The following is a 22261-nucleotide window of genomic DNA, read 5'->3' as shown; positions in this document are numbered from 1 at the left end:
TTTCACAGTGTCCTTTGCAGTGAAAAATTTTTGTAATTTCATGAGGTCCCAGTGGTTAATCTGTGGTTTTATTGCCTGAGCAATTGGGGTTGTATTCAGAAAGTCTTTGCCAAGACCAATATGTTGAAGGGATTCCCCTACTTTTTCCTCTAGCAGTTTCAGAGTTTCAGGTCTGATGTTAAGGTCTTTAATCCATTTGGACTTAATTCTTGTGCATGGCGAGAGAGAAGAATCTATTTTCATCCTTCTGCAGATATATATCCAGTTTTCAAAACACCATTTGCTGAAGAGGCTGTCTCTTCTCCAATGAGTATTTTTGGCATTTTTATTGAATATCAGGTGGCTATAGCTACTTGGACTTACATTTGGTGATCCTCCTACTTTTGCTTCCCATGTAGATTAAAGGCATATGCCACCACACAATTTTAAAAAATTTAATTTTATCTCTTATTGTTTCTTTGCTTTTTTTCAAGGTAGGGTCTCACTCTAGCCCAGGCTGACCTGCAATTCACTATGGAGTCTTAGGCTGGCCCCAAAGTCACAGTGATTCTCTTACCTCTGCTTCCTAAGTGCTGGGATTAAAGGCGTGTTCCACTACACCTGGCTTAATTTCATTTTTAAAAATAATTAATTTATTTATTTGAGAGAGAAAGAAATAGGCAGGTAGATCATGGGTTCTCCAGGGCCTCTAGGCATTGCAAATGAACTCAAGACATGTGCCACCTTATGCATCTGACTTATGTAAATCCTGAGGTATTGCAACTGGGTCCTGTGGCTTTGCAGGCAAACGCCTGAACTTCTAAGCCATCTCTCCAGCTCTTTTTTTTTTTTTTTTAAATTTTATTTGCAAGCAGAGAGAGATAGAAGAGAGACAGAGAAAGTGGGCACACCAGGGCCTCTAGCTAATGTAAACGAACTCCAGATGCATGTGCCCCTTGCGCATCTGGTTTACGTGGGTCCTGAGGATCTGAACCTGGGTCCTTTGGCTTCACAGGCAAATGCCTTAACCACCAAGGCATCTCTCCAGCCCATCTTTTTTTTGTTTGTTTGTTTTGTTTTTTGGAGGTAGGGTCTCACTCTGGTCCAGGCTGACCTGGAATTAACTCTGTCTCAGGGTGGCCTTGAACTCACGGTGATCCTACTACCTCTGCCTCCCAAGTGCTGGGATTAAAGGTGTCCGCCACCACGCCTGGATTTTTTTTTTTTTTTTAATAATGTAGGTGGCTTTCCTAGAACTAGGAAATAAAAAGCTTATCTTTTAAAAAAAATTGATTGACAACTTCCATAATTATAGGCAATAAACCATAATAATTTCCTCCCCCTGATTTCCCCTTTGCAGCTCCATTCTCCATCATATCACCTCCCTCTCTCAATCAGTCTCACTTTTGTTTTGATGTCATCATCTTCTGTAATGAGGGCCTTGTGTAGGTGTGGGTAGTCCCAGGCACTGTGAGGCCATGGACATCCAGGCCATTTTGTATCTGGAAGAGTGCATTGTAAGCAGTCCTACCCTTCCTTTGGCTCTTATATTCTTTTTTTTTTTCTTTTTCTTTTTCTTTTTTTTGGTTTTTCGAGGTAGGGTCTTACTCTGGCTCAGGCTGACCTGGAATTCGCCATGGAGTCTCAGGGTGGCCTCGAACTCTCGGTGATCCTCCTACCTCTGCCTCCCGAGTGCTGGGATTAAAGGCGTGCGCCACCACGCCCGGCTTGGCTCTTATATTCTTTTTGCTATCTCTTCTGCAATGGACCCTGAGCCTTGGAAGGTGTGAATTTTCTCAGTGCTAATACTACTCTGTCACTTCTCAGCACTGTGGTGCCTTCTGAGTCATCCCAAAGTATTAAGAGTGTGTGAACATTAAGAGAAGTACTTATTGGACATTTTAGTGAACATAATGTATGCATTTAGCCAGAGACCAGCAGGCCTTACAGGCTCATGACCTCCTCCTTCATAGGTTTTCAGTATCAGATATGTATTCTCTCCACTGCCACTGGTCCAGTTAGTGAGCGTTGGTTTCCTCCATAACAGACATGCCACTGTTGTACCTGTTGGCTCATTTGGCCTGGTTGGCCACTGCTGTTTATCTCCATTGATAACTTCTCTTTCTCACATAGAGCTGCATGCAGCATAGAATAATTTTGTTTTTTTCTTTTGTCTTCTTTCTCTCTCTCTCTCTCTCTCTCTCTCTCTCTTCCTCCCTCCCTCCTTCCGTCCCTCCCTCCCTCCCTCTCTCTCTTTCTTGCTTTCTTTCTCTAATTCATGTACTACCTTTGGAAGGAGGTGTTAAAAAAAAAAAATAAATCCAGAGCCACGTGTGGTAGAGCATGTCTTTAATCCCAGCACCCAGGTGACAGGTAGGAGGATTGCTGTGAGTTCCAGGCCACCTTGAGACTACATAGTGAATTCCATGTCAGCCTGAGCTAGAGTGAGACCCTATCTCAAAAAGCCAAAAAAAGCTGGGCGTGGTGGCGCACGTGCCTTTAATCCCTGCACTCCGGAGGCAGAGGTAAGAGGATCACATGAGTTCGAGGCCACCCTGAGACTCCATAGTGAATTCCAGGTCAGCCTGGGCTACAGTGAGACCCTATCTTGAAAAACCAAAAAAAAAAAAAAGCCCTCCTGAAAAGTAAATACAGTATGTTTTATATCTTCTTTCTTCGTTTATTGTCATTGAAGGTTTTTTTTTCTTGCCTAGATACCCTAAAATTTAATAAATAATATGCTGAAGTGGGTTGCGTTTGTAAACTTAGTTTTCTCATATTCCAGATTCAAGAAAATTTTTGTGGCAGATTGACATGTTGTTACAACATAGCATGTCTGAGCAGTTGTATGGGTTTCAGATACTGTAGTTGCTGGCTAGGTTGGAATCATACTCTGGCTAAACACAATTTCTGTCATATCCCCTTCCTCTCTCCATTAGTCTCTCTTTTAATTTGGTGTCATCATCTTTTTCTCCTATTATATGGGTCTTGTGTAGGTATTGCTAGGCACTGCGAGGTCTTGGATATCGACGCCAGTTTCTGTCTGGACATTTGCATTGTGAGGAGCTGTACCCTTCCTTTGGCTTATATTCTTTCTGTCACCTCTTCTGCAATGGACCCTGAGCCTTGGAGGGTGTGATAGAAATGTTTCAGTTCTGGATACTCCTTTGTCCCTTCTTCTCAGCCCTGTGTTGCCTTTTGGGTCATTCTAGTGGTCACCACCATCTGAAAAGAGAAGCTTCTCTAACCAGAAGTGAGAGTAGCATTAATATATGAATATGAACATTAAGTGTAGTTCTTTCAGGGCAATTTGGTGAGAAGAATATATGCATTTAGTCAGACAAGAGCAGGCTTTTTACCCCTAAGGCTCTTGACCTCTTCCCCCTTGCCATAGGCTTTTGGTTAGGTTTTCAGTACCAGACATGTATTCCCTCCCATAGAGCAGGCCTTCAGTGCAATTAGATAACAGTTGGTTTCCCCCAGAGCAGACATGCCACTATTGCACTTGTTCATTCATTTGGACTGTCTGGCCAAACTTGAAGCTTCCAGTGTCCACTGTTTTCATCGCTTATGACTTCCGTCTCCCATTGGGCTGCATGCAGTGCAGCTTTTTCCCGCTTTCAGTTGGCTGGTCTATAGGGAGAAGGTTTTCTGCTCAGCACCAGCTTGATTTCTCAGTGACTTTGCTGCTCAGGCATGTGAAGTCTTCAGCAATAGGATCTTGCCATCTGTTTCTCAAGGGAAACCAAGGGCCTTGGCAATAGCCTATGATGCTTTGGAGGCAACAGGGTCCTCCCTGGCCAACAACTCACTGGAAGGTATCCCATCCCTGGCACTGAAAAGTTTCTTGTAACAATCCATGGCTTCTGGATGTGCCATTATTCAAAAAAGTAGGTTTTCATATGTCAGAATATCTTGAATTTTGATTGACCCTCCCCCCACCTTTCTTTTATATAATCTCTTCTCCTGGCCTCACGTAGGCTTTTCCTCTGCCTATAATCTGTTCTTGTACTTACATGTATACAATACCATCCCCTTAAGTCCTTCCCTGTCCTCCCTCCCTCATATCCTTTTTCAAGCTCACTGTCCTGTGCTAGGGATTTTTGGTTCCAGCTCACACACAAGTCTATACATTTGTAGCTGCAATTCTCATATGAGAGAGAACATGTGATGTTTGGCTTTCTGGGTCTGGGTTACCTCACTTAGTATAGTCTTTCCCAGTTCCATTCATTTCCCTGCAAATTTCATAATTACGTTTTTCTTTACCACTAAATAGAACTCCTTTGTGTTGATGTACCACATCTTTATTATCCATTCATCTGTGGAGAGACCTCTAGGCTGGTTCCATTTCCTAGTTATTGTGAATAGAACAGCAATAAACATGGTTGTGCAAGTATCTCTAAGGTAGTGAGAAGAGTCATTAGGATATATGCCTAAAGGTGCTATAGCTGGGTCACATGGTAAATCTATTTTTAGCTGTCTCAAGAACCTCCAAGCTAATTTCCACAATGGCTGGCCCAGATTGCACTCCCACCAACAGTGTAAAAGGGTTCCTCATTTTCTGCATTCTCATCAACATTTATGGTCATTTGTTTTCTTGATGGTAGCCATTCAGACAGGAGAGAGATGGAATCACAAAGTAGTTTTAATTTGCATTTCTGTGATGGCTAAGGATGCAGAACACTTTTGTTTTAAAACATTTTATTTATTTATTTGAGAGAGAGAGAGAGAGAGGAGGGGGAGGGAGAGGAAAAAGGAGAGGGAGGAGGGGAGGGAGAGAGAGGGAGGGAGGGAGGGACCCACCAGGGCTTCCAGCTACTGCAAGTGACTTCTAAACACATGTGTCACCTTGTGCATCTGGCTTACATGGGTCCTGGAGAATTGAACCTGGCTTTTCAGGCAAGCGCCTTAACTGATAAGCCATCTCTCTAGCCCAGAACACTTTGAGATGTTTAGATGTTTTAGACTTTATATGCCATCTGTATTTTATCTTATTTATTAAAAAGATTTATGTATTAGAGAGAGAGAAGGAGAGATGGGTGAGCCAGAGCCTCTAGTCCTTGCAAATGAACTCCAGATGCATGGACCACCTTGTGCATCTGGCTTACATGGGGTCTGGAGAATTGAACCTGGGTCCTTAGGCTTCGCAGGCAAGTGCCTTAACTGCTAAGCCTTTTCTCCAGCTATTATTTATTAATTTGAGAGATGGGCAAGCCATGGCCTCTAGCCTGAATTCAAGGTGCATGCACCACCTTGTGCATGTGGTTTACATGGTTACTGGGGAATTGAACTCAGGGCCTTAGGCTTTGCAGGCAAGTACCTTAATCACCAAGCCATCTCTTCAGTCCCTGTCTTTTCTTTAAAAATGATTTTATTTATTTATTTACAAGCAACGAGAGAGAAGAGAGGCAGACAGAGAGAATGTGTGCTCCTGGGCCCCTAGGCACTGCAAATGAGCCTCAGATACATGTGTCATTTTGTGCATCTGGTTTTATGTGGGTACTGGGAAATCAAACCCTGGTCATTAGGCTTTGCAGTCAACTGCTAAGCCATCTCTACATTCCTGTACTTTCTTTGTTTTGTTTTTGAGGTAGGGTCTCACTCTAGCTCAGGCTAACCTGGAATTCACTATGTATTCTCAGGGTGGTCTGAACTCATGGTGATCTCCTTCCTCTGCCTCTGGAGTGTTGGGATTAAAGGTGTGTGCCACCACGCCTGGCGCCATCCCTGTACTTTCTTATTTAGTTGAATTTACAGTTAACTTGATAAAAATTTCTCATTTTGGAGGCTGGAGTCATGTGCCATTTTGTACTTCTTGGTACTGAGGAATCCAAAGTTGGATCCTTAGGCTTTATAGACAAGTGCCTTAACAGCTGAGCTATTTTTTAAGCCTTCTTTTTCTTTTTTTTTTCTTTTTGATGTAGGGTATTACTGTAGCCCAGGCTAACATGGAATTCACTATGTAGTCTTAGGGTATCCTTGAATTTACTGCCATCCTCCTACCTCTGCCTCCAAAGTGCTGGGATTATAGTCCAGGCTGACCTGGAATTCACTATGTTGTCTCAGGGTGGTCTTGAACTCATGATGATCCTTCTACTTCTGGGTTCTTAAAAGTGTATTATGCCTTGTTACTGGTGAAACAGAGGCATGTTACAGGTCCTTCTAAACTGATCCAGTTTGCATGTGATTATTCCCTGTACTAGACAAGTTAGAAGTTTCACAAGCTGTTAGAAATTCCTTGCGAGGGCTGGGGAGACGGCTTAGCTGTTCAGGCATTTGCCTGTGCAATCTAAGGACCCAGGTTCGACTACACAGAACCCATGTAAACCAGATGCACATGGTGGTGCATGCAGGTGGAGTTTGTTTGTACTGACTAGAGATCCTGGTGCACCCATTCTCTCTTCCTCTAATAAATAAATAAAAATAAAAAAGAAATTATCTGCTAATTGACATGGGACATATCTATTACTAGATGAAAGATAGGAGGAGAGAACACAAAGGAAATAGTTCTTTGTTTTTTCAAGGCTGCCTCTTGCTGACCTGGAATTCCCTCTATATTGTCAGGGTGTCCTCAAACTCACAACAGTCCTCCTATCTCTGCCTCCTGAGTGTGGTATTAAAGGCATGTGCTACCAGCCCTGGCTACAGAAGAAATAATCCTTCTCTTAGCTAGCAGGTAAAAGACTTTTAGGACCATTTTTGTTGGCAGTGCACCAAAAGGAGAGGAAATCATGTTTTAGTCAAGAAGTTTATTTGGCTGGAGATAATGGCTTAGCGGTTAAGGCACTTGCCTTCAAAGCTTAATTAATGACTTGGGTTCGATTCCCCAGTACCTATATGAAGTCAGATGCATAAAGTGATGCATGCATCTGGAGCTTGTTTGCAGTGGCTAGAGGCCCTTTTGTGCCCATTCTTTCTCCATGTCTCTCTCTCTCTCTCTCTCTCTTTCTTTCTCTCTCTCTCGGTCTCTCTCTGCATGCAAAAACATACATAAATAAATGAAAAGAAGTTGGTGTTTCTTTTCCTTACTTGTGCATGAATAAAGTGAGTCCTCATCTTTCTCCACTCTCAAAGATTCATAGATATCCCAATCAGAGAGACTTATGTAGGGATTATGTTAAATTTGGGATGCTATGATTTCATACTATCAGAGAGGACTACTCATTTTAAGTATGCAAAGTTCTAAGTACATCCAGGAGATAAATGATTTCTTGAAGTTTAGAAGATGTCCAAGCAAGTATTAAAAATATATATATAAATTTGGGCTGGAGAGATGGCTTAGTGGTTAAGTGCTTGCCTGTGAAGCCTGGTTCGAGGTTCGATTCTCCAGGACCCACGTAAGCCAGGTGCACAAGGAAGGGTGCATGCATCTGGAGTTCGGTTTGCAGTGGCTGGAGGCCCTGGCGCACTGATTCTCTCTCTATCTGCTTCTTTCTTTCTCTCTCTGTTGCTCTCAAATAAGTAAAAATAAATGAAATAATTAAAAAAATATAAATTTGCAAGGGGAGAAAGAGAGGGAGAGAATGGGTGCTCTAGGAGCCTCTTGCCATTACAAATTCCAGATGCGTGCGTCACTTTGTGCATCTGGCTTTACTTTGGTACTGGGGAATTGAACTCAGGTTATTAAGCCTTCAGGCAGGCCCCTTTAACTGCTAAACTATCTCTCCACCTCTCATGCAAGCATTTTTAAAGAATAAGGCCTAGTAATGCATGCACAGCAAGCACTGTACCACTAAGCTATATGCTTGGTCATTTTTTTGTTTTGTTTTTGAGGTAGGGTTTCACTCTAGCCCAGGCTGACCTGGATTTCACTAATGTAGTCTTATGGTGGCCTCAAACTCACGGGGATCCTCCCACCATCCTCTTTCCTCTGTCTCCCTGAGTGCTGGGATTAACAGTATGCACCACCAACCTGGCTGATTATTTCTTTTGAGATATAAAAATACATTAAGTTATTTGCAGAACTATTTGGTTTACTATTGTTAAGTGCCATTACTATTTATTTATTTTGTTTTGTTTTTTTTTTGAGGAAGGTCTCCCTTTAGCCCAGGCTGACCTGGAATTCACTCTGTAGTCCCAGGGTAGCCTTGAACTCATGGGGATCCTTCTACCTCTGCCTCCTGATTGCTGGGATTAAAGGCGTGTGCCAGTACGCCTGGTGCCATTACTATTTTAAAAATGTTAGCTCGCTGTGGTGGCACACGCCTTTAATCCCAGCACTTGGGAGGCAGAGTTAGGAGCATCACCATGAGTTTGAATTCACCCTGAGACTACAGAGTGCTCCAGGTCAGCCTCGTCTAGAGTGAGACCCTACCTTGAACCCCCCCCCAAAAAAAAAGTCTCATATGGTTAATGGGTATTGCATGCAGATGGAAAGCATATCTATAACTTCACATAGCTCTACTGAACAGCATTACTCTAGAAATCCAAGTGCAAGCTAGGCATGGTACGCACACCTTTAAACTCAGTACTCAGTAAACTCAGTAATGTGCTAGGCCTGCTTGCATGCCTTTGATCTCAGCACTCAGGAAGCAAAAGTAGTAGGATCTCTGTGAGTTCTAGGCCATCCTAGGATTACAGAATGAATTCCAGATCAGCCTGAGCTAAACTGGACCCTACGTTGGGGGTGGAATGTTAATGAGTCTTATGTAGGACACAGCTAGAGATTTACTGAGTTGCTATTGAATGTCATAGACTTTATGTATAGTATCTAAGTTCTAGCCATATTAAAAAGACTCTTGAGGGCTGGAGACATGGTTTAGCGGTTAAGGTGTTTGCCTGCAAAGCCAAAGGATCATGGTTTGACTCTCCAGGAACTACTTAAGCCATATGCACAAGGGGCGCTTGCATCTGGAGTTCATTTGCAGTGACTGGAGGCCCTGGCACATCGGCATTCTCTCTTTCTCTTTCTGCCTCTTTCTCTCAAACAAATAAATACATAAATAAAACATATTTAAAAAAAAAAGACGGGTCTTTTAAAGTGTATACTGGGAAATTGAATATATTGTTATCTTTGAGAATGATGGAAAGGCATCAGAAAGGTTCACACAATAAGATTATGTCATTAGTTGAAATTTATTGGTTTGGTGTCTAGGAAGAATATACTTTGGTTGAACTCTCATGTTTACATGCTTCTGTAGGTTGGCAATTCTTACAATGTTAAACTCTGTCTAGTTAGCATTACTGTTGACCAAATGGGAAGAAAAATCACTTGTAGCAGTTGTTAGACTTGACCTAATAAATAAACTATGAAGGGTTAAATGAGTATTTGGAGTCAGTCTTAGCAGGGGAAGTACTGATAAAAGTTCCAGTGGCTTCAAAGAATTATGTGCCTGTAAAGTGGCATGGGCCTTTCTTAAGGAAACCATTCACTGTTTTATAGAACAGGACTTATTTTGGCCAGAAGACTTCTTGGCAAGTTTTAGACTACTAACTTAAGAACACATTTGTTTCTTTGTCTTTGGTCTGCCTCCTAACTATGTCTGTTTCATTCTTTCTGGCCTGTTAGCTATAGGCTATAAGCCAGAAGTTGCTTTTAAAGCCTTGTGTTTCCTATCACTGTCTTCTTTCATCTTCTCAAAGTGCTAGTGCTTTACTATGTTTTTCATTTCTCTTAAAAAATACTTTTTATTTATTTACTTGTAAGCAGAGAGAGACACAGAAGAGATACACAGAGAGAATGGGTGCACCAGGGTGTCTAGCCACTGCAAACAAGCTCCAGATGCACGTGTTACTTATCTGGCTTTATGTGGGTACTGGGGAGTTGAACCTGGGTCATTAGGCTTTTCAGGCAAGCACCTTAACCACTGAGACATTTCTCCAGCCCCATGTATTTCATCTCCTTGTGCCATTTCTCATTTTGTTCTGTAATTTATTTTCATTTTTTAAAATTTTTATTTATTTATTAGAGACAGGGAGGGAAGGAGGGGGAGAGATAGAGAGAGAGAATGGGTGTACCAGGGCCCCTAGCCACTGCAAACAAACTCCAGATGCATGTGCCATCTTGTGCATCTGGCTCACACGGGACCTGGAAAATTGAACTTGGTCCTTTGGTGTCACAGGCAAGTGCTTTAACTGCTAAGCCATCTCCAGCCCTGTAATTTATTTTCTGCCCCCCCCCCCCCAGGTAGGGTCTTGCTCTAGCCCAGGCCGAACTGGATTTCACTATATAGTCTCAGGGTGGCCTTGAACTCATGGTGATCCTCCTACCTCTGCCTCCCAAGTGCAGGGATTAAAGTCGTGCACCACCACACCCAGCTCCTGTAATTTATTTTCATAGCCATCTCTTGGCCATGTGACTGAAGGGCAAGGTCTGTTTTACTCAAAGTAATTCCATCATCAAGCAAGGTACTTGGCAGTTAGTTAATAGTAGGTGTTTGAATGAATGAATATCTCCACATGTATGTTTATTTGTTTCAAAATTAAAGATAAAGTTAGGCTGGGTGAGTTGGTGCATACTTTTAATCCCAGCACTCAGGAGGCTGAGGTAGGAGGACCACTGTGAATTCAAGGCCACCCTGAGGCTACATAGTGAATTCCAGGTCAGCCTGGGCTAGGGTGAGACTCTGCCTCAAAAAATGCAAAGAAAAAGAAAGTTAGGCTTAGGGTTCAGCTTGCTGAAAAAACAATTCACAAGGCCTCTAGGTTTGAGTCTCAACACTGCAAAAACAAAACAACAACAAAAAACCAGATTTTATTTTTACTGGTTTAACTTTGTGTATATTGAGTTAGTGAGTTCTTGTCTGTCTGTCTTTCTCTCTCTCTCTCTCTCTCTCTCTCTCTCTCTCTCTCTTTCTTTCTTTCTTTCTTTTTTGGTTTTATGAGGTGATCCTCCTACCTCTGCCTCCCAAGTGATAGGATTAAAGGCATGCGCCACCACGCCTGGCTTTAGTTAGTGGTTTCTGCATTAGGAACTAGTCCAAATAAATAATTTGTATTTGAGGGCTTAGCGGTTAAGGTGTTTGCCTGCAAAGTCAAAGGACCCAGGTTTGATTTCCCCAGGACCCACGTTAGCCAAATACACAAGGGTGCACACGCATATGGTGTTTGCAATGGCTGGGGGCCCTGGCACACCCATTCTGTCTCTCTCTTTCTCCCTCTTTCACTGTCAAGTAAATAAATAAAAATTTGAATTTGAAACTGGCATGTGTATGTACATATTTTCTTCCCAAAAGCACAAATCTGGGTATATCTCTTCCTTCTATATTTTGATGAGAAGCTCTAAGAGTAAGATGCAAGTGCTAGCATCTGGATTTTGATGTCCCAAATTCATGTGTTGGAACTTAATCACTAATGTGAGGGGGTTAAAAGGTGAGGCTCTTATTTTTACAGTATAGAAAATAAAATAGAAGGCCAAAGGTATGGCTTATAGTTATGGCATTTGCCTGTGAAGCCTAAGGACCCAGGTTCGAGTCCCCAGTACCTATGTAAGCCAGATGCACAAGGTGGTACATGTGTCTGGAGTTCGTTTGCAGTGGCTAGAGGCCCTGGCATGCCCATTCTCTCTTCTCTCTCAGATAAATAAAATAAAATAAGATATTTTATTTAATACAGACACAGAGAGAGAGGCAGATAGAGAAAGGGCATACCAGGGCCTCTAGCCACTGCAAACGAACTCCAGATGCTAGTGCCCCTTTGTGCATCTGGCTTACTTGGGACTGGGGACTTGAACCTGGGTCCTTAGGTTTAACAGGCAAGTGTCTTAACTTCTAAGCCATCTCTTCAACCCCCCCAAAATTTAAAACAAAACAAAATAAAATTGCTTGTAGATAATTTGTTTTCAGTTTCTCTTCTATATATGAATTTTATGCTCTTGTTCTCTTGCTTAAAACGAAAAGAACAGTCTGTTGGGCTTGCCTCAAGAAAAAAAAAAGGCCTAGACCAGATGGGTTCACTGGAATTCTATCAAATTTTTCTTTGTTTTACTTTTTATTGACAACTTCCATAAATACAGGCAATATACCATGATCATGCTTCTCTTCCACCACTCTTTTTTTGTTTGTTTCTGTCTCCAGGTAGGGTCTCACTGTAGACTCAGGGTTTCTCCGAACTCATGGCCATCCTCCTACCTCTGCCTCTTTAGTGCTAGGATTAAAGGTGTGTGCCCACATGCCTGGCTTCTCTCCCACCACTCTTTTTTCTCCCTCACAAATCCTCCCTCAACTGGATCCATTCTTCTTTCCAACTAGTCTCTTAATATTTGTGCATAATGGTAAGTATTTACAGAGCAGTTTGGTGACTTTTACCATGAAGAGATGTGGATTTAGTCAAATGCCTTTTCTGTATCTATTGAGATGATCATATGATTTTTGTCCTTCAGTCCATTTATATAGTGTATTACATTTATTGATTTGTGTATGTTGAACCACCCCTGCATCTCTGGGAAAAGTAGGGTGAGTAATGTTTCTGATATATTCCTGTATTCTGTTTATTAATATTCTGTTGAGGATTTTTATATCTTATGTTCATGAGGGAGATTAGTCTGTAATTTTCTTTTTTTTTTTCTTTTTTATTTTTGAAGGTAGGGTCTCACTGTAGCCCAGGCTGACCTGGAATTCACTATGGAGTCTCAGGGTGGCCTCGAACTCATGGCGATCCTCCTACCTCTGCCTCCCGAGTGCTGGGATTAAAGGCGTGCGCCACCACGCCCAGCTTGTAATTTTCTTTTTTAAGATTTATTTTTATTTATTAGAGACAGTGAAGGAGGATGGGCACGCTAGGGCCTTTAGCCACTACAAATGAATTCCACATGCATGCGTCACCATGTGCATCTGGCTTACGTGGGACCTGGAGAATTGAACCTGGGTCCTTAGACTTCAAGAGAGCGCCTTAACCTCTGAGCCATCTTTCCAGCCCTGTTATTTTATTTTCTTTTATTTTTTTGTTGTTGTTCTGTTTTTGTCTGGTTTTGGTATCAGGGTGATGCTGGCTTTGTAGAAGGAGTTTTGTAGAACTCCTTCCTTTTCTATTTTTTGGAAAAGTTTGAGAAGCAGTGGTGTTTGTTCTTCCATTAAGGTCTGGTAAAATTCACCAGTGAATCCATCTGGGACTGGACTTTATTTAGTTGAGATACTTTAAAAAAATATTTTTATTTATTTATTTATTGGCAGAGAGGGAGAGAGACAAAGAATGGGCGCTCCAGGGCTTCCAGCCACTGAAAATGAACTCCAGACGTGTTCTCCCCCTTGTGCATCTGGCTAATGTGGGTCCTGGGGAATCGAACCTGGGTCCTTTGACTTTGCAGGCAAGCACCTTTACCACTAAGCCAGCCCTCTTAATTTCTCTCTTTCTTTCTTTCTTTCTTTCTTTCTTTCCTTTCTTTCCTTTCTTTCCTTTCTTTCCTTTCTTTCCTTTCTTTCCTTTCTTTCCTTTCTTTCCTTTCTTTCCTTTCTTTCCTTTCTTTCCTTTCTTTCCTTTCTTTCCTTTCTTTCCTTTCTTTCCTTTCTTTCCTTTCTTTCCTTTCTTTCCTTTCTTTCTTTCTTTCTTTCTTTCTTTCTTTCTTTCTTTCTTTCTTTCTTTCTTTCTTTCTTTCTTTCAGAGAGACAGACACAGAGAGAAAGACAGATAGAGGGAGAGAGAGAGAAAATGGGCGCGTCAGGGTTTCCAGCCTCTGCAGATGAACTCCTGATGCGTGCGCCCCCTTGTGCATCTGGCTAACGTGGGACCTGGGGAACCGAGCCTCGAACTGGGGTCCTTAGGCTTCACAGGCAAACGTTTAACCGCTAAGCCATCTCTCCAGCCCTCTAATTTCTTAATATAGGCACTTAGAGCTATAAATTTCCCTCTTAGGACTGCCATCATTTTGTCCTGTAGGTTTTGCTAGGTTGCATTCTCATCATCATTTGATTCTATGAAGTTAGTGATTTCCTTTAAAATATTTTTATTTATTTATTTGAGAGAAACAGGTAGGTAGAGAGAGAAGTGGGGGAGAGAATGGATACAACAAGGTCTTAAGCTGCTGGAAACAAACTCCAAATGCATGTGCCACCTTGTGCATCTGGCTTATGTGGGTACTGGGGAATTGAACTTGGGTCCTTTGGCTTTGCAGAGAAGCGCCTTAACTGCTAAACCATGTCTCCAGCCCTCCCTTTTGGTTTCTTCAATGACTCATCCATCATTCCATATTGTACTGTTTAGTCTCCATGAATTTGTGTATTCTCTATAGTTTTTTAAAGTATATTTATTTATTCATTTGAGAGTAAGAAAGAGGCAGAGAGAGAGAGAGAGAGAGAGACAGAGACACAGACAGACAGACAGACAGACAGACAGAGACAGGAAGGCAGGCAGAGGCAGGCAGGCAAGCAGGGAGGGAGAGAATTTGCACACCAGGATCCCTTTGGTTTTGCAGGCAAATGCCTTAACCTGTAGTTTTTCTTATTGCTAATTTGTAGTTTAATCCCACTGTGGTCAGATAGAGTATAAGGATTATTTCATTTTTCCTGTATTTGTTAAGATTTGCTTTGTGTCCTAATATATTGTCTATTTTCTGGAGAATGTTCCATGTGCTGCTGAGAAAACTGGATATTCTGTATCAGTTGGATCTAATGTTCTGTAGATATTTGTTAGGTCCATTTGTTCCATGACATTTAATCCAGATGTCTCTCTGTTTATTTTCTTTCAATTTTATTTATTTATTTTCAAGCAGAGAGAGAGAGAGAGAGAGAGAGAGAGAAGAGAGATAGACAGAGTGGAGTTGTCAGCAGTAGGGTCTTACCATCTACTCCTAGTGGGAAACCAAGGGCCTTGGCAATAGCCTGTAATGTTTTGGGGGCATTAGGGACTTCTCTGGCCAACAATTCCCTGGAAGGTATCCCATCCCTGGCACTGAAAATTTTCTAGTAACAATCTATGGCTCCTGTGTGTTCCATTGTCCAAAAAGGTAGGTTTCCATGTGACTTATTTATATCCTGTTAGATTTTGATTAGCCCTTGTTCCACTTTTCCTTACTCATTCTCTTCCCCTGACCTCACTTGGGCCTTTTCATCCCCATTAATTAGTCTGTTCCTCGGCTTGCGTATACACAGTACCATCCTATTAAGTCCCCCCCTCCTTTTTTAGCTTACTGACCTCTGCTACTGAGTTTTCTTCTGACCCACACAGAAGTACAAGCATTTGTAGCTAAGATCGACATATGAGAGAGAACATGTGATGTTTGCTTTTCTGGGCCTGGGTTACTTCACTTAGTATAATCCTTTCTAGATCCATCCATTTTCCTGCAAATGTCATAACTTCACTTTTCTTTTCCGCTGAGTAGAACTCCATTGTTTAAATGTACATCTTAGTTGTCAGCCCATCAGTTGAAGGACATCTAGGCTGGTTCCATATCTTAGCTATTTTGAATAGAGTGGCAATAAATATGGTTGAGCAAGTATCTCTAAGGTAGTGAGATGAGTCCTTGGGATATGTGCCTAGGAGTGGTATAGCTGGGTCATATGCTAGATCTATTTTTAGCTGTCTCAGGAACCTTCACACTGATTTCCACAATGGCTGGCTCAGATTGCACTCCCACCAACAGTATAAAAGGGTTCTTCTCTTTTGCATCCTCACCAGCATTTATGGTCATTTGTTTTCATGATGGTAGCCAATCTGACAGGAGTGAGATGGTATCTCAATGTAGTTTTAATTTGCATTTCCCTGATGACTGGGGATGTAGAATATTTTTTTTTTAGATGTTTATATGCCATTGTGTTTCTTCTTTTAAGTACTCTGTATTAAGTTCCATAACCAGACTTTTTTTTCAATTTTTTTTTTATTAACAACTTCCATGATTATAAAAAATATCCCATTGTAATGTCCTCCCTCGCCCCACTTTCCCCTTTGAAACTATTCTTCATCATATCCCCTCCCCCTCTCAATATCTCTTTTATTTTGATGTCATGATCTTTTCTTCCTATTATGATGGTCTTGTATAGGTAGTGTCAGGCACTGTAAGGAGTCCTACCCTTCCTTTGGCTCTTACATTCTTTCTACCACCTCTTCTGCAATAGACCCTGAGCCTTGGAAGGTGTGATAGAGATATTGCAGTGTTGAGCACTCCTGTCACTTCTTTCCAGCACCATGATGCCTTCTCAGTCATCCCAAGGTCACTGCCATCTGAAAAGAGAAGATTCTCTACCAAAAGTGAGAGTAGCATTAATATAAGGGTATGAACATTAAGAGAAGCGCTTACTGGGCAGTTTGATAAGCATAGTTTATACATTTAGCTAGACAGCAGCAGACATTACACCCCTAGGGCTCATGACTACCCCTGTTTTAAGGTTTCAGTATCAGGGATGTATTCCCTCCCATGGAGTGGGCCTCCAGTCCAATTAGAGGGCAGTTGGTTTCCACCATGACAGACATGTACCCGTTGGCTCATTTGGCATGGCTGGCCAAATATAAGGCTTTCAGTGTCCACTGTTGAGTATCTTCACTGGTGATTTCTCTTTCTCCCATTGAACTGCATGCTGAATGGCTTCTTCCAGCTTTCTGTCAGTTGGTCTACATGGAGGAGATTATCAACTCCATTCCATCAGGATTTCTCAGTGGCCTTGCAGCCCAAGTATGTGGAGTCTGCAAGCAGTAGGGTATTGCCACTGTTTCACCCATTGGCTCATTTGGCCTGGGTGGCCAATAAGGCTTGCAGTGTTCACTGTTGAGTATTTTCACTGGTGATTTCTCTCTCTCCTATTGAACTGCCTGCAGAATGCCTTCTTCCGTCATTTCTCACTCTTTAGAACGACCTTTAAGGCACTCATTAAAAAGATTAGCAACGTTATTGATTAATGACTCTTTGGATGTTGGTCTCTTGGGTTGTATAGAATGGTGAAGAGAAGAAAAAAATCTCTCCCATTACTTTCTTTGCTTTTTCCTCACTGGTGATGTGGAATACAGTTCTAAGAGTGGTGCTGATAATTGTATACAGGCTGGACCAAACAGCAACTTGGGTGTATCTTTTCCCTATTGTTATTGAGAAAGCAAACAATGTATACCAGATCCAATATTGTTGGTAGAAGGAAAACTTTGGAAGTAGGAGACAAACTCATTATTTAATAGAATTAAGCATTACAGTAAAATTCTGTTTGCAGTATGTATATGCTGTTGGTTATAGTAGTTCCCTGTGTTTACAGTTACTTTAAAATAAATCTTTGGCTAGCCTTGGTGGCATACACCTTAAATCCCAGCACTTGGGAGGCAGAGGTAGGAGGATTACTGATCGAGACGAGGCTGAGACTACATAGTATATGCCAGGTCAGCCTGGGCTAGAGCCAAGACCCTACCTTGAAAAACCAAAAGGAAAAACAAAAAATAAACAAGAATAAAACAAAATTTTGGTCTTTGGTTTTCCAAGATAGGGATGGCTTCATTAATAACATTGTTTTTTCCTCTCCACCTTTTGAAAAGTGTTTTAAAATCTTTGTTTTCTCTTTGACTAGATGTGATGCTGACCCTTCAGCCCTAGCTAACTATGTTGTAGCCCTGGTCAAGAAGGACAAACCTGAGAAGGAATTGAAAGCCTTTTGTGCTGATCAACTTGATGTCTTTTTACAAAAAGGTAATTATTTTGGGTAAAGATTTTGCATTTAAACCTTGCTAATAGGAGCTGGGAATGATGACAAACTCGTGTAATTCCATACTCAGGAGGATGAGGTGGGAGGATAATGAGTTTGAGACTAACTTGGGGCTATGTAGGGATTGCTGGGCTATCAGGCAAGATATTGTCTCACATAAAACAACAAAGCCAAACTTTATCTATAATAAGGTCTCTAGAAAGGAAAGGCTGCAGTCCTTTGAATACTTGAATATATCCATTCAGGAATACCTAAATACACACACACACACACACACATTGGTTTTTCGAGGTAGGGTCTCACTCTAGCTTAGGCCGACCTGGAATTCACTATGGAGTCTCAGGGTGGCCTCAAACTCATGACGATTCTCCTACCTCTGCCTCCCGAGTGCTGGGATTAAAGGCGTGCACCACCACGCCTGGCTTAAGAATGCCTAAATATTTTATAAGAACAGGTCCCCACCTCCTTTGCTTTTTCCCTGTATAGACAGTAGCAACTCTGATACTTTTTAGGTCCTTTGCAGGATTCCCCCACACCTTCAAAGTAGGGTCTCACTCTAGTCCAGGCTGACCTGGAACTCACTCTATAGTCCCAAGCTGGCCTCAAACTCACAGTCCTCTTCCTACCTCTGCCTCCCAATACTGGGGTTATTCCTGGCTTCCTTTGTGGTTTTTGGCAAAGCCTACGTGATGGTTGAAGGAGGACAGTTTAAAGCCACTGAAGCTACTTATTTGTGTTAGCAAAACGCTGCTCTCTTACCTGTGGCTTGCTTTATTTATTTATTTATTTCTTGTTTTTTTTTGAGGTAGGGTTTCAATGTAGCCCAGGCTGACCTGGAATTCACTTTGTAGTTTCAGGGTGGCTTTGAACTCATGGCTATCCTCCTACCTCTGCCTCCCAAGTGCTGGGATTAAAGGTGTGTACTACCAACCCTTGCTAGTTACTTATTTTTATTTATATGAGCGAGTGAGAGAGAATATTAATGGGCACACCAGGGCCTTTGGTCACTGCAACTGCAGAGTCATGTGCCACCTTGTGCGTCTGGCTTACATGGGTCTTGTGGGATCAAACCTAGGTCCTTGGGCTTTGCTGCCAAACATCTTAACTGCTAAACCATCTTTCTAGCCCTGGCTACCTGATATCTAAGATGAGAATTGCATGATCCTCTTGTTGTTTGTACCTTTAACTTAACCTTCTTACCAAAGTACTTTTCATGACATATAGTTTCCCTTACTGCCTCTTTAACACCTCTCCCCTCTCCAACTAGTTCTACTCTAAGTCACATTGACCACTTCCCTCCCTCCCCGGGTAGGGTCTTGCTCTATAGTCCCAGGCTGACGTGGAATTCACTGTGTTGTCTCAGGGTAACCTTTGCTTCCTGAGTGCTGCGAATAAAGAAGTGCACCACTACACTTTGCTTCACTTTTTTTTAATATTCTCTCCTTAAGTTGTCGACTATGCACACCCCCTGGGTTAGTTCCTGATGCTCTCTCTTTAATTCTAGAGCCCATGAACAGAACATTGTTATGGTAACCAAATTCAACTTCTTGTCATTCCTTGAAGGTCTTTAGAAGGCACAATTTAAGGGTTGTTTTTTTTCCCACCCCAGGGTGACATTATCAAGTACTCTGTAATAGTTTTACCTTTTTTTTGTTGTTTTGTTTTTGGTTTTTCAAGGTAGGGTCTTGCTGTAGCCCAGGCTGACCTGGAATTCACTGTGTAGTCTCAGGGTGACCTCGAACTCAGGGCTATCCGCCTACCTTTTATCTCTGGAGTGCTGGGATTAAAGGCATGCCCCACTACACCCGGCCCTATCTATATACATACATATATATGATGATTTTTTTTGAGATAGGGTCTCACTCTAGTTCAGGCTGACCTGGAATTCACTATGGAGTCTCAGGGTGGCCTTGAACTCACAGTGATCCTCCTACCTCTGCCTCTTGAGTGCTGGGATTAAAGGCATGTGCCACCATGTCCGGCTCATGGCAAATATATATATATATATATATATATATATATATATATATATATATATGTATTTAATTTTTTTGTTTATTTTTATGTATTTATTTGGGAGCAACAGACAGAGAAAGAGGCAGATAGAGAGAGAGAGAATGGGCACGCCAGGGCCTCCAGCCACTGCAAACGAACTGCAGACACATGCGCTCCCTTGTGCATCTGGCTAATGCAGGTCCTGGGGAATCGAGCCTCGAACCAGGGTCCTCAGGCTTCACAGGCAAGCGCTTAACCGCTAAGCCATCTCTCCAGCCCGGCAAGCATATTTTTAACAGAGCCTTTGAACTTGTTTTAACCTTACCAGAAAGATAGTCTTTCTCTCCTTTAAGGCCTAGAGAGATTTTATTAGATTATAGATAGAACTTAAAGTGTGTAGGAGAAAGGAAGGGGAGAGTATGCAGAGAGCTTCTGCCTGTGAGAAGACAAGACTGGAGTAAAAACCCTTGTCTCTTTTCAGATGTCATTTTTAAACAGTTTACCCTGAATACAGCACCCTCATCGTTCCAGGCACTTTTGTAACACCTTGTCATTTATTTGCCTGGGCTAATTGTTTAAAGTGTTTTTTTTTTAAATTTATTATATATTTTTGGTTTTTCGAGGTATGGTCACACTTGGGCTCAGGCTAATCTGAAATTCACTGTGTAGTCTCAAGGGTGGCCTTGAACTCACTGCGATCCTCCTACCTCTGCCTTCCGTGTGCTGGGTTTAAAGATGTGCACTACCACCTCTGGCCCGTGTTTAAAGTTTTATTTATCTGTTTATTTAGATTTTTGTGTGTGGGTAGTGTATATAGGCGTATGTATGGGCACATTGTCATATTGAGTGTTGGGATTACAGTTGTATATGCCACTTTGCATCTGGCTTTATGTTGTTGTTAGAAATTACACCTAGGCCGCTAGGCTTTGTAAGCAAGCACTTTTAACTGCTGAGTCATCTTCCTAGCCCCATAATTATTTATGTCTTTTCTCATCTGTTTGACTTCCCTGTTGAACGTAGAGTCTTGAATCTATAGTTTTGGGCACATTGATATTTGATAATACTGAATGGATATACAGGAATGTAGACAATACAAGTTGAGAAAAATATCTATATAGGTTTTATTTTTTTGAGCCTAGGGTCTTGTTGTAGCCAAGGCTGACCTGGAATCTGGAATTCACTTGGTAGTCTCAGGCTGGCCTTGAACTCTGACTCCCAAGTGCTGGGATTAAAAGCATGTGCCACCATGCCAGGCTCCATGTGAGACTGTTGAGTAGTTGAATTATGGTTCTTATAGTTGACTCATTTACATAGCCACACATGGCTAAGTGGCTTCTGTATTAGACTGTTGGAAAGTTTATCTATATACTTAAATGTGCCTAAATTAAACATATATTTATAGACCAAAATTAGCCAGTCGTGGTGGTGCACACCTTTAATCCCAGCACTCGGGGAGGCAGAGGTAGGAGGATCACCATGAGTTCGAGGCCACCCTGAGACTACCTAGTGAATTCCAGGTCAGCCTGGGCTAGAGTGAGACCCTACCTTGAAAAACAAAACAAAACAAAACAAAAAAAGAATGAAATGAATTTATTCATTTGTAATATGTATTTCTTTGCCCCTCATATGCTAGGCAAATGCTTTGCACTTAGCTGTATTTTCAGACTTAGTGTGCTTCTTATAACCTTAATTAAAGGTGTGTGCCACCTCGCCTGACACTTAGCTTTTTTATTGTCTTTCAAGTTATAAAAGTAATGGAAAAATTTACAAGAGTATGAAGAAAGATGTGTTTATAATGACCTTGAAGGTTCTGATTTATTTATTCCCATAAGATTCCATGTAACATTTAAAAATATCTAATAGTTTTGTTAATTTTTAATTTTTTGTGATGTGCATGCATATGTACATATATATGCAGTTTATAGTGTGTGGGTGTACATGTGTTTGTCCATGTTCATGAAAGTGCATGTGTGCACTTGTGTGTGTGTGCATGTGTGTAGGTTGACACTGAATTTTGTTGGTTGCTCTCCACTTTATTTACTGAGGCAGACTCTCTCACTTGAACCCAGAGCTTGACAGGTTGGCTAGTTGTGCTCCCCAGTTTATCTTAGGAATCGCTTGTTCCCACTTTCCAAGGTCTGGGATTACTGGCAGGCCACCATGCTCACCCTGCATTTGGGTTGTAGGGTTCAGAATTCTGGACATCGTGCTTGCACATCAGGTGCTTTATCTACTAAGCTATCTACCCAGAGCCATGTTTTTTGGTATTAAAATTATATTTTCTTTTTTAAAAATGGATTTTTTAAATTTGTTTGAGAGAGAGGAAGAGGCTGAGAGAATGGGCATGCCAGGGCCTCCAGCCACTGTAAACAAATTCCAGATGCATGTGCCCCCTTGCTCATCTGGCCTATGTGGGTCCTGGAGAATTGAACTGGGGTTCTTAGGCTTCCCAGGCAAGCGCCTTAACCACAAAGCCGTTTCTCAAGTCCTAAAAAAATATTTTCAAGTGTGTGTTTGTGTGTATGGGTGTGTTATCATTTGCTGCCGTAAACAAATGCCAGATGCTTGTACCACTGTTTGCACCTGCCTTTATTTGGGTGCTGAAGCATAGAGCCCGGGCCAGCAGGCTTTGTCAGCTAATGCATTTAACTACTACGACATCCCTCAAGCTCTGTTTTTGTTATGTGTTGTTTGTTTGAAGTAGGGTCTCATTTTTCCAGGCTGTCCTAGAATCCATG

General features: G+C 41.8%; 1 protein-coding gene across 4 annotated transcripts in view; it reads left to right on the top strand.

Moving 5' to 3' along the window:
* Rbm27 (RNA binding motif protein 27) overlaps positions 1-22261 on the top strand; it is a 119560-nt gene that overhangs the window by 5294 nt on the left and 92005 nt on the right. For all 4 annotated transcript variants that reach the window (XM_045132468.1, XM_045132466.1, XM_045132467.1 and 1 more), the window contains exon 2: positions 17394-17512. In XM_045132468.1, the coding sequence (XP_044988403.1) occupies positions 17394-17512 (119 nt within the window). The remainder of the gene's footprint in view (positions 1-17393; positions 17513-22261) is intronic.

Source organism: Jaculus jaculus, chromosome 13 (genome assembly GCF_020740685.1).
Source record: "Jaculus jaculus isolate mJacJac1 chromosome 13, mJacJac1.mat.Y.cur, whole genome shotgun sequence".
NCBI classification, from domain to species: Eukaryota; Metazoa; Chordata; class Mammalia; order Rodentia; family Dipodidae; genus Jaculus; species Jaculus jaculus.
The sequence above is the reverse complement of the archived record's forward strand: the minus strand, read 5'-3'. Positions and strand labels throughout refer to the sequence as shown.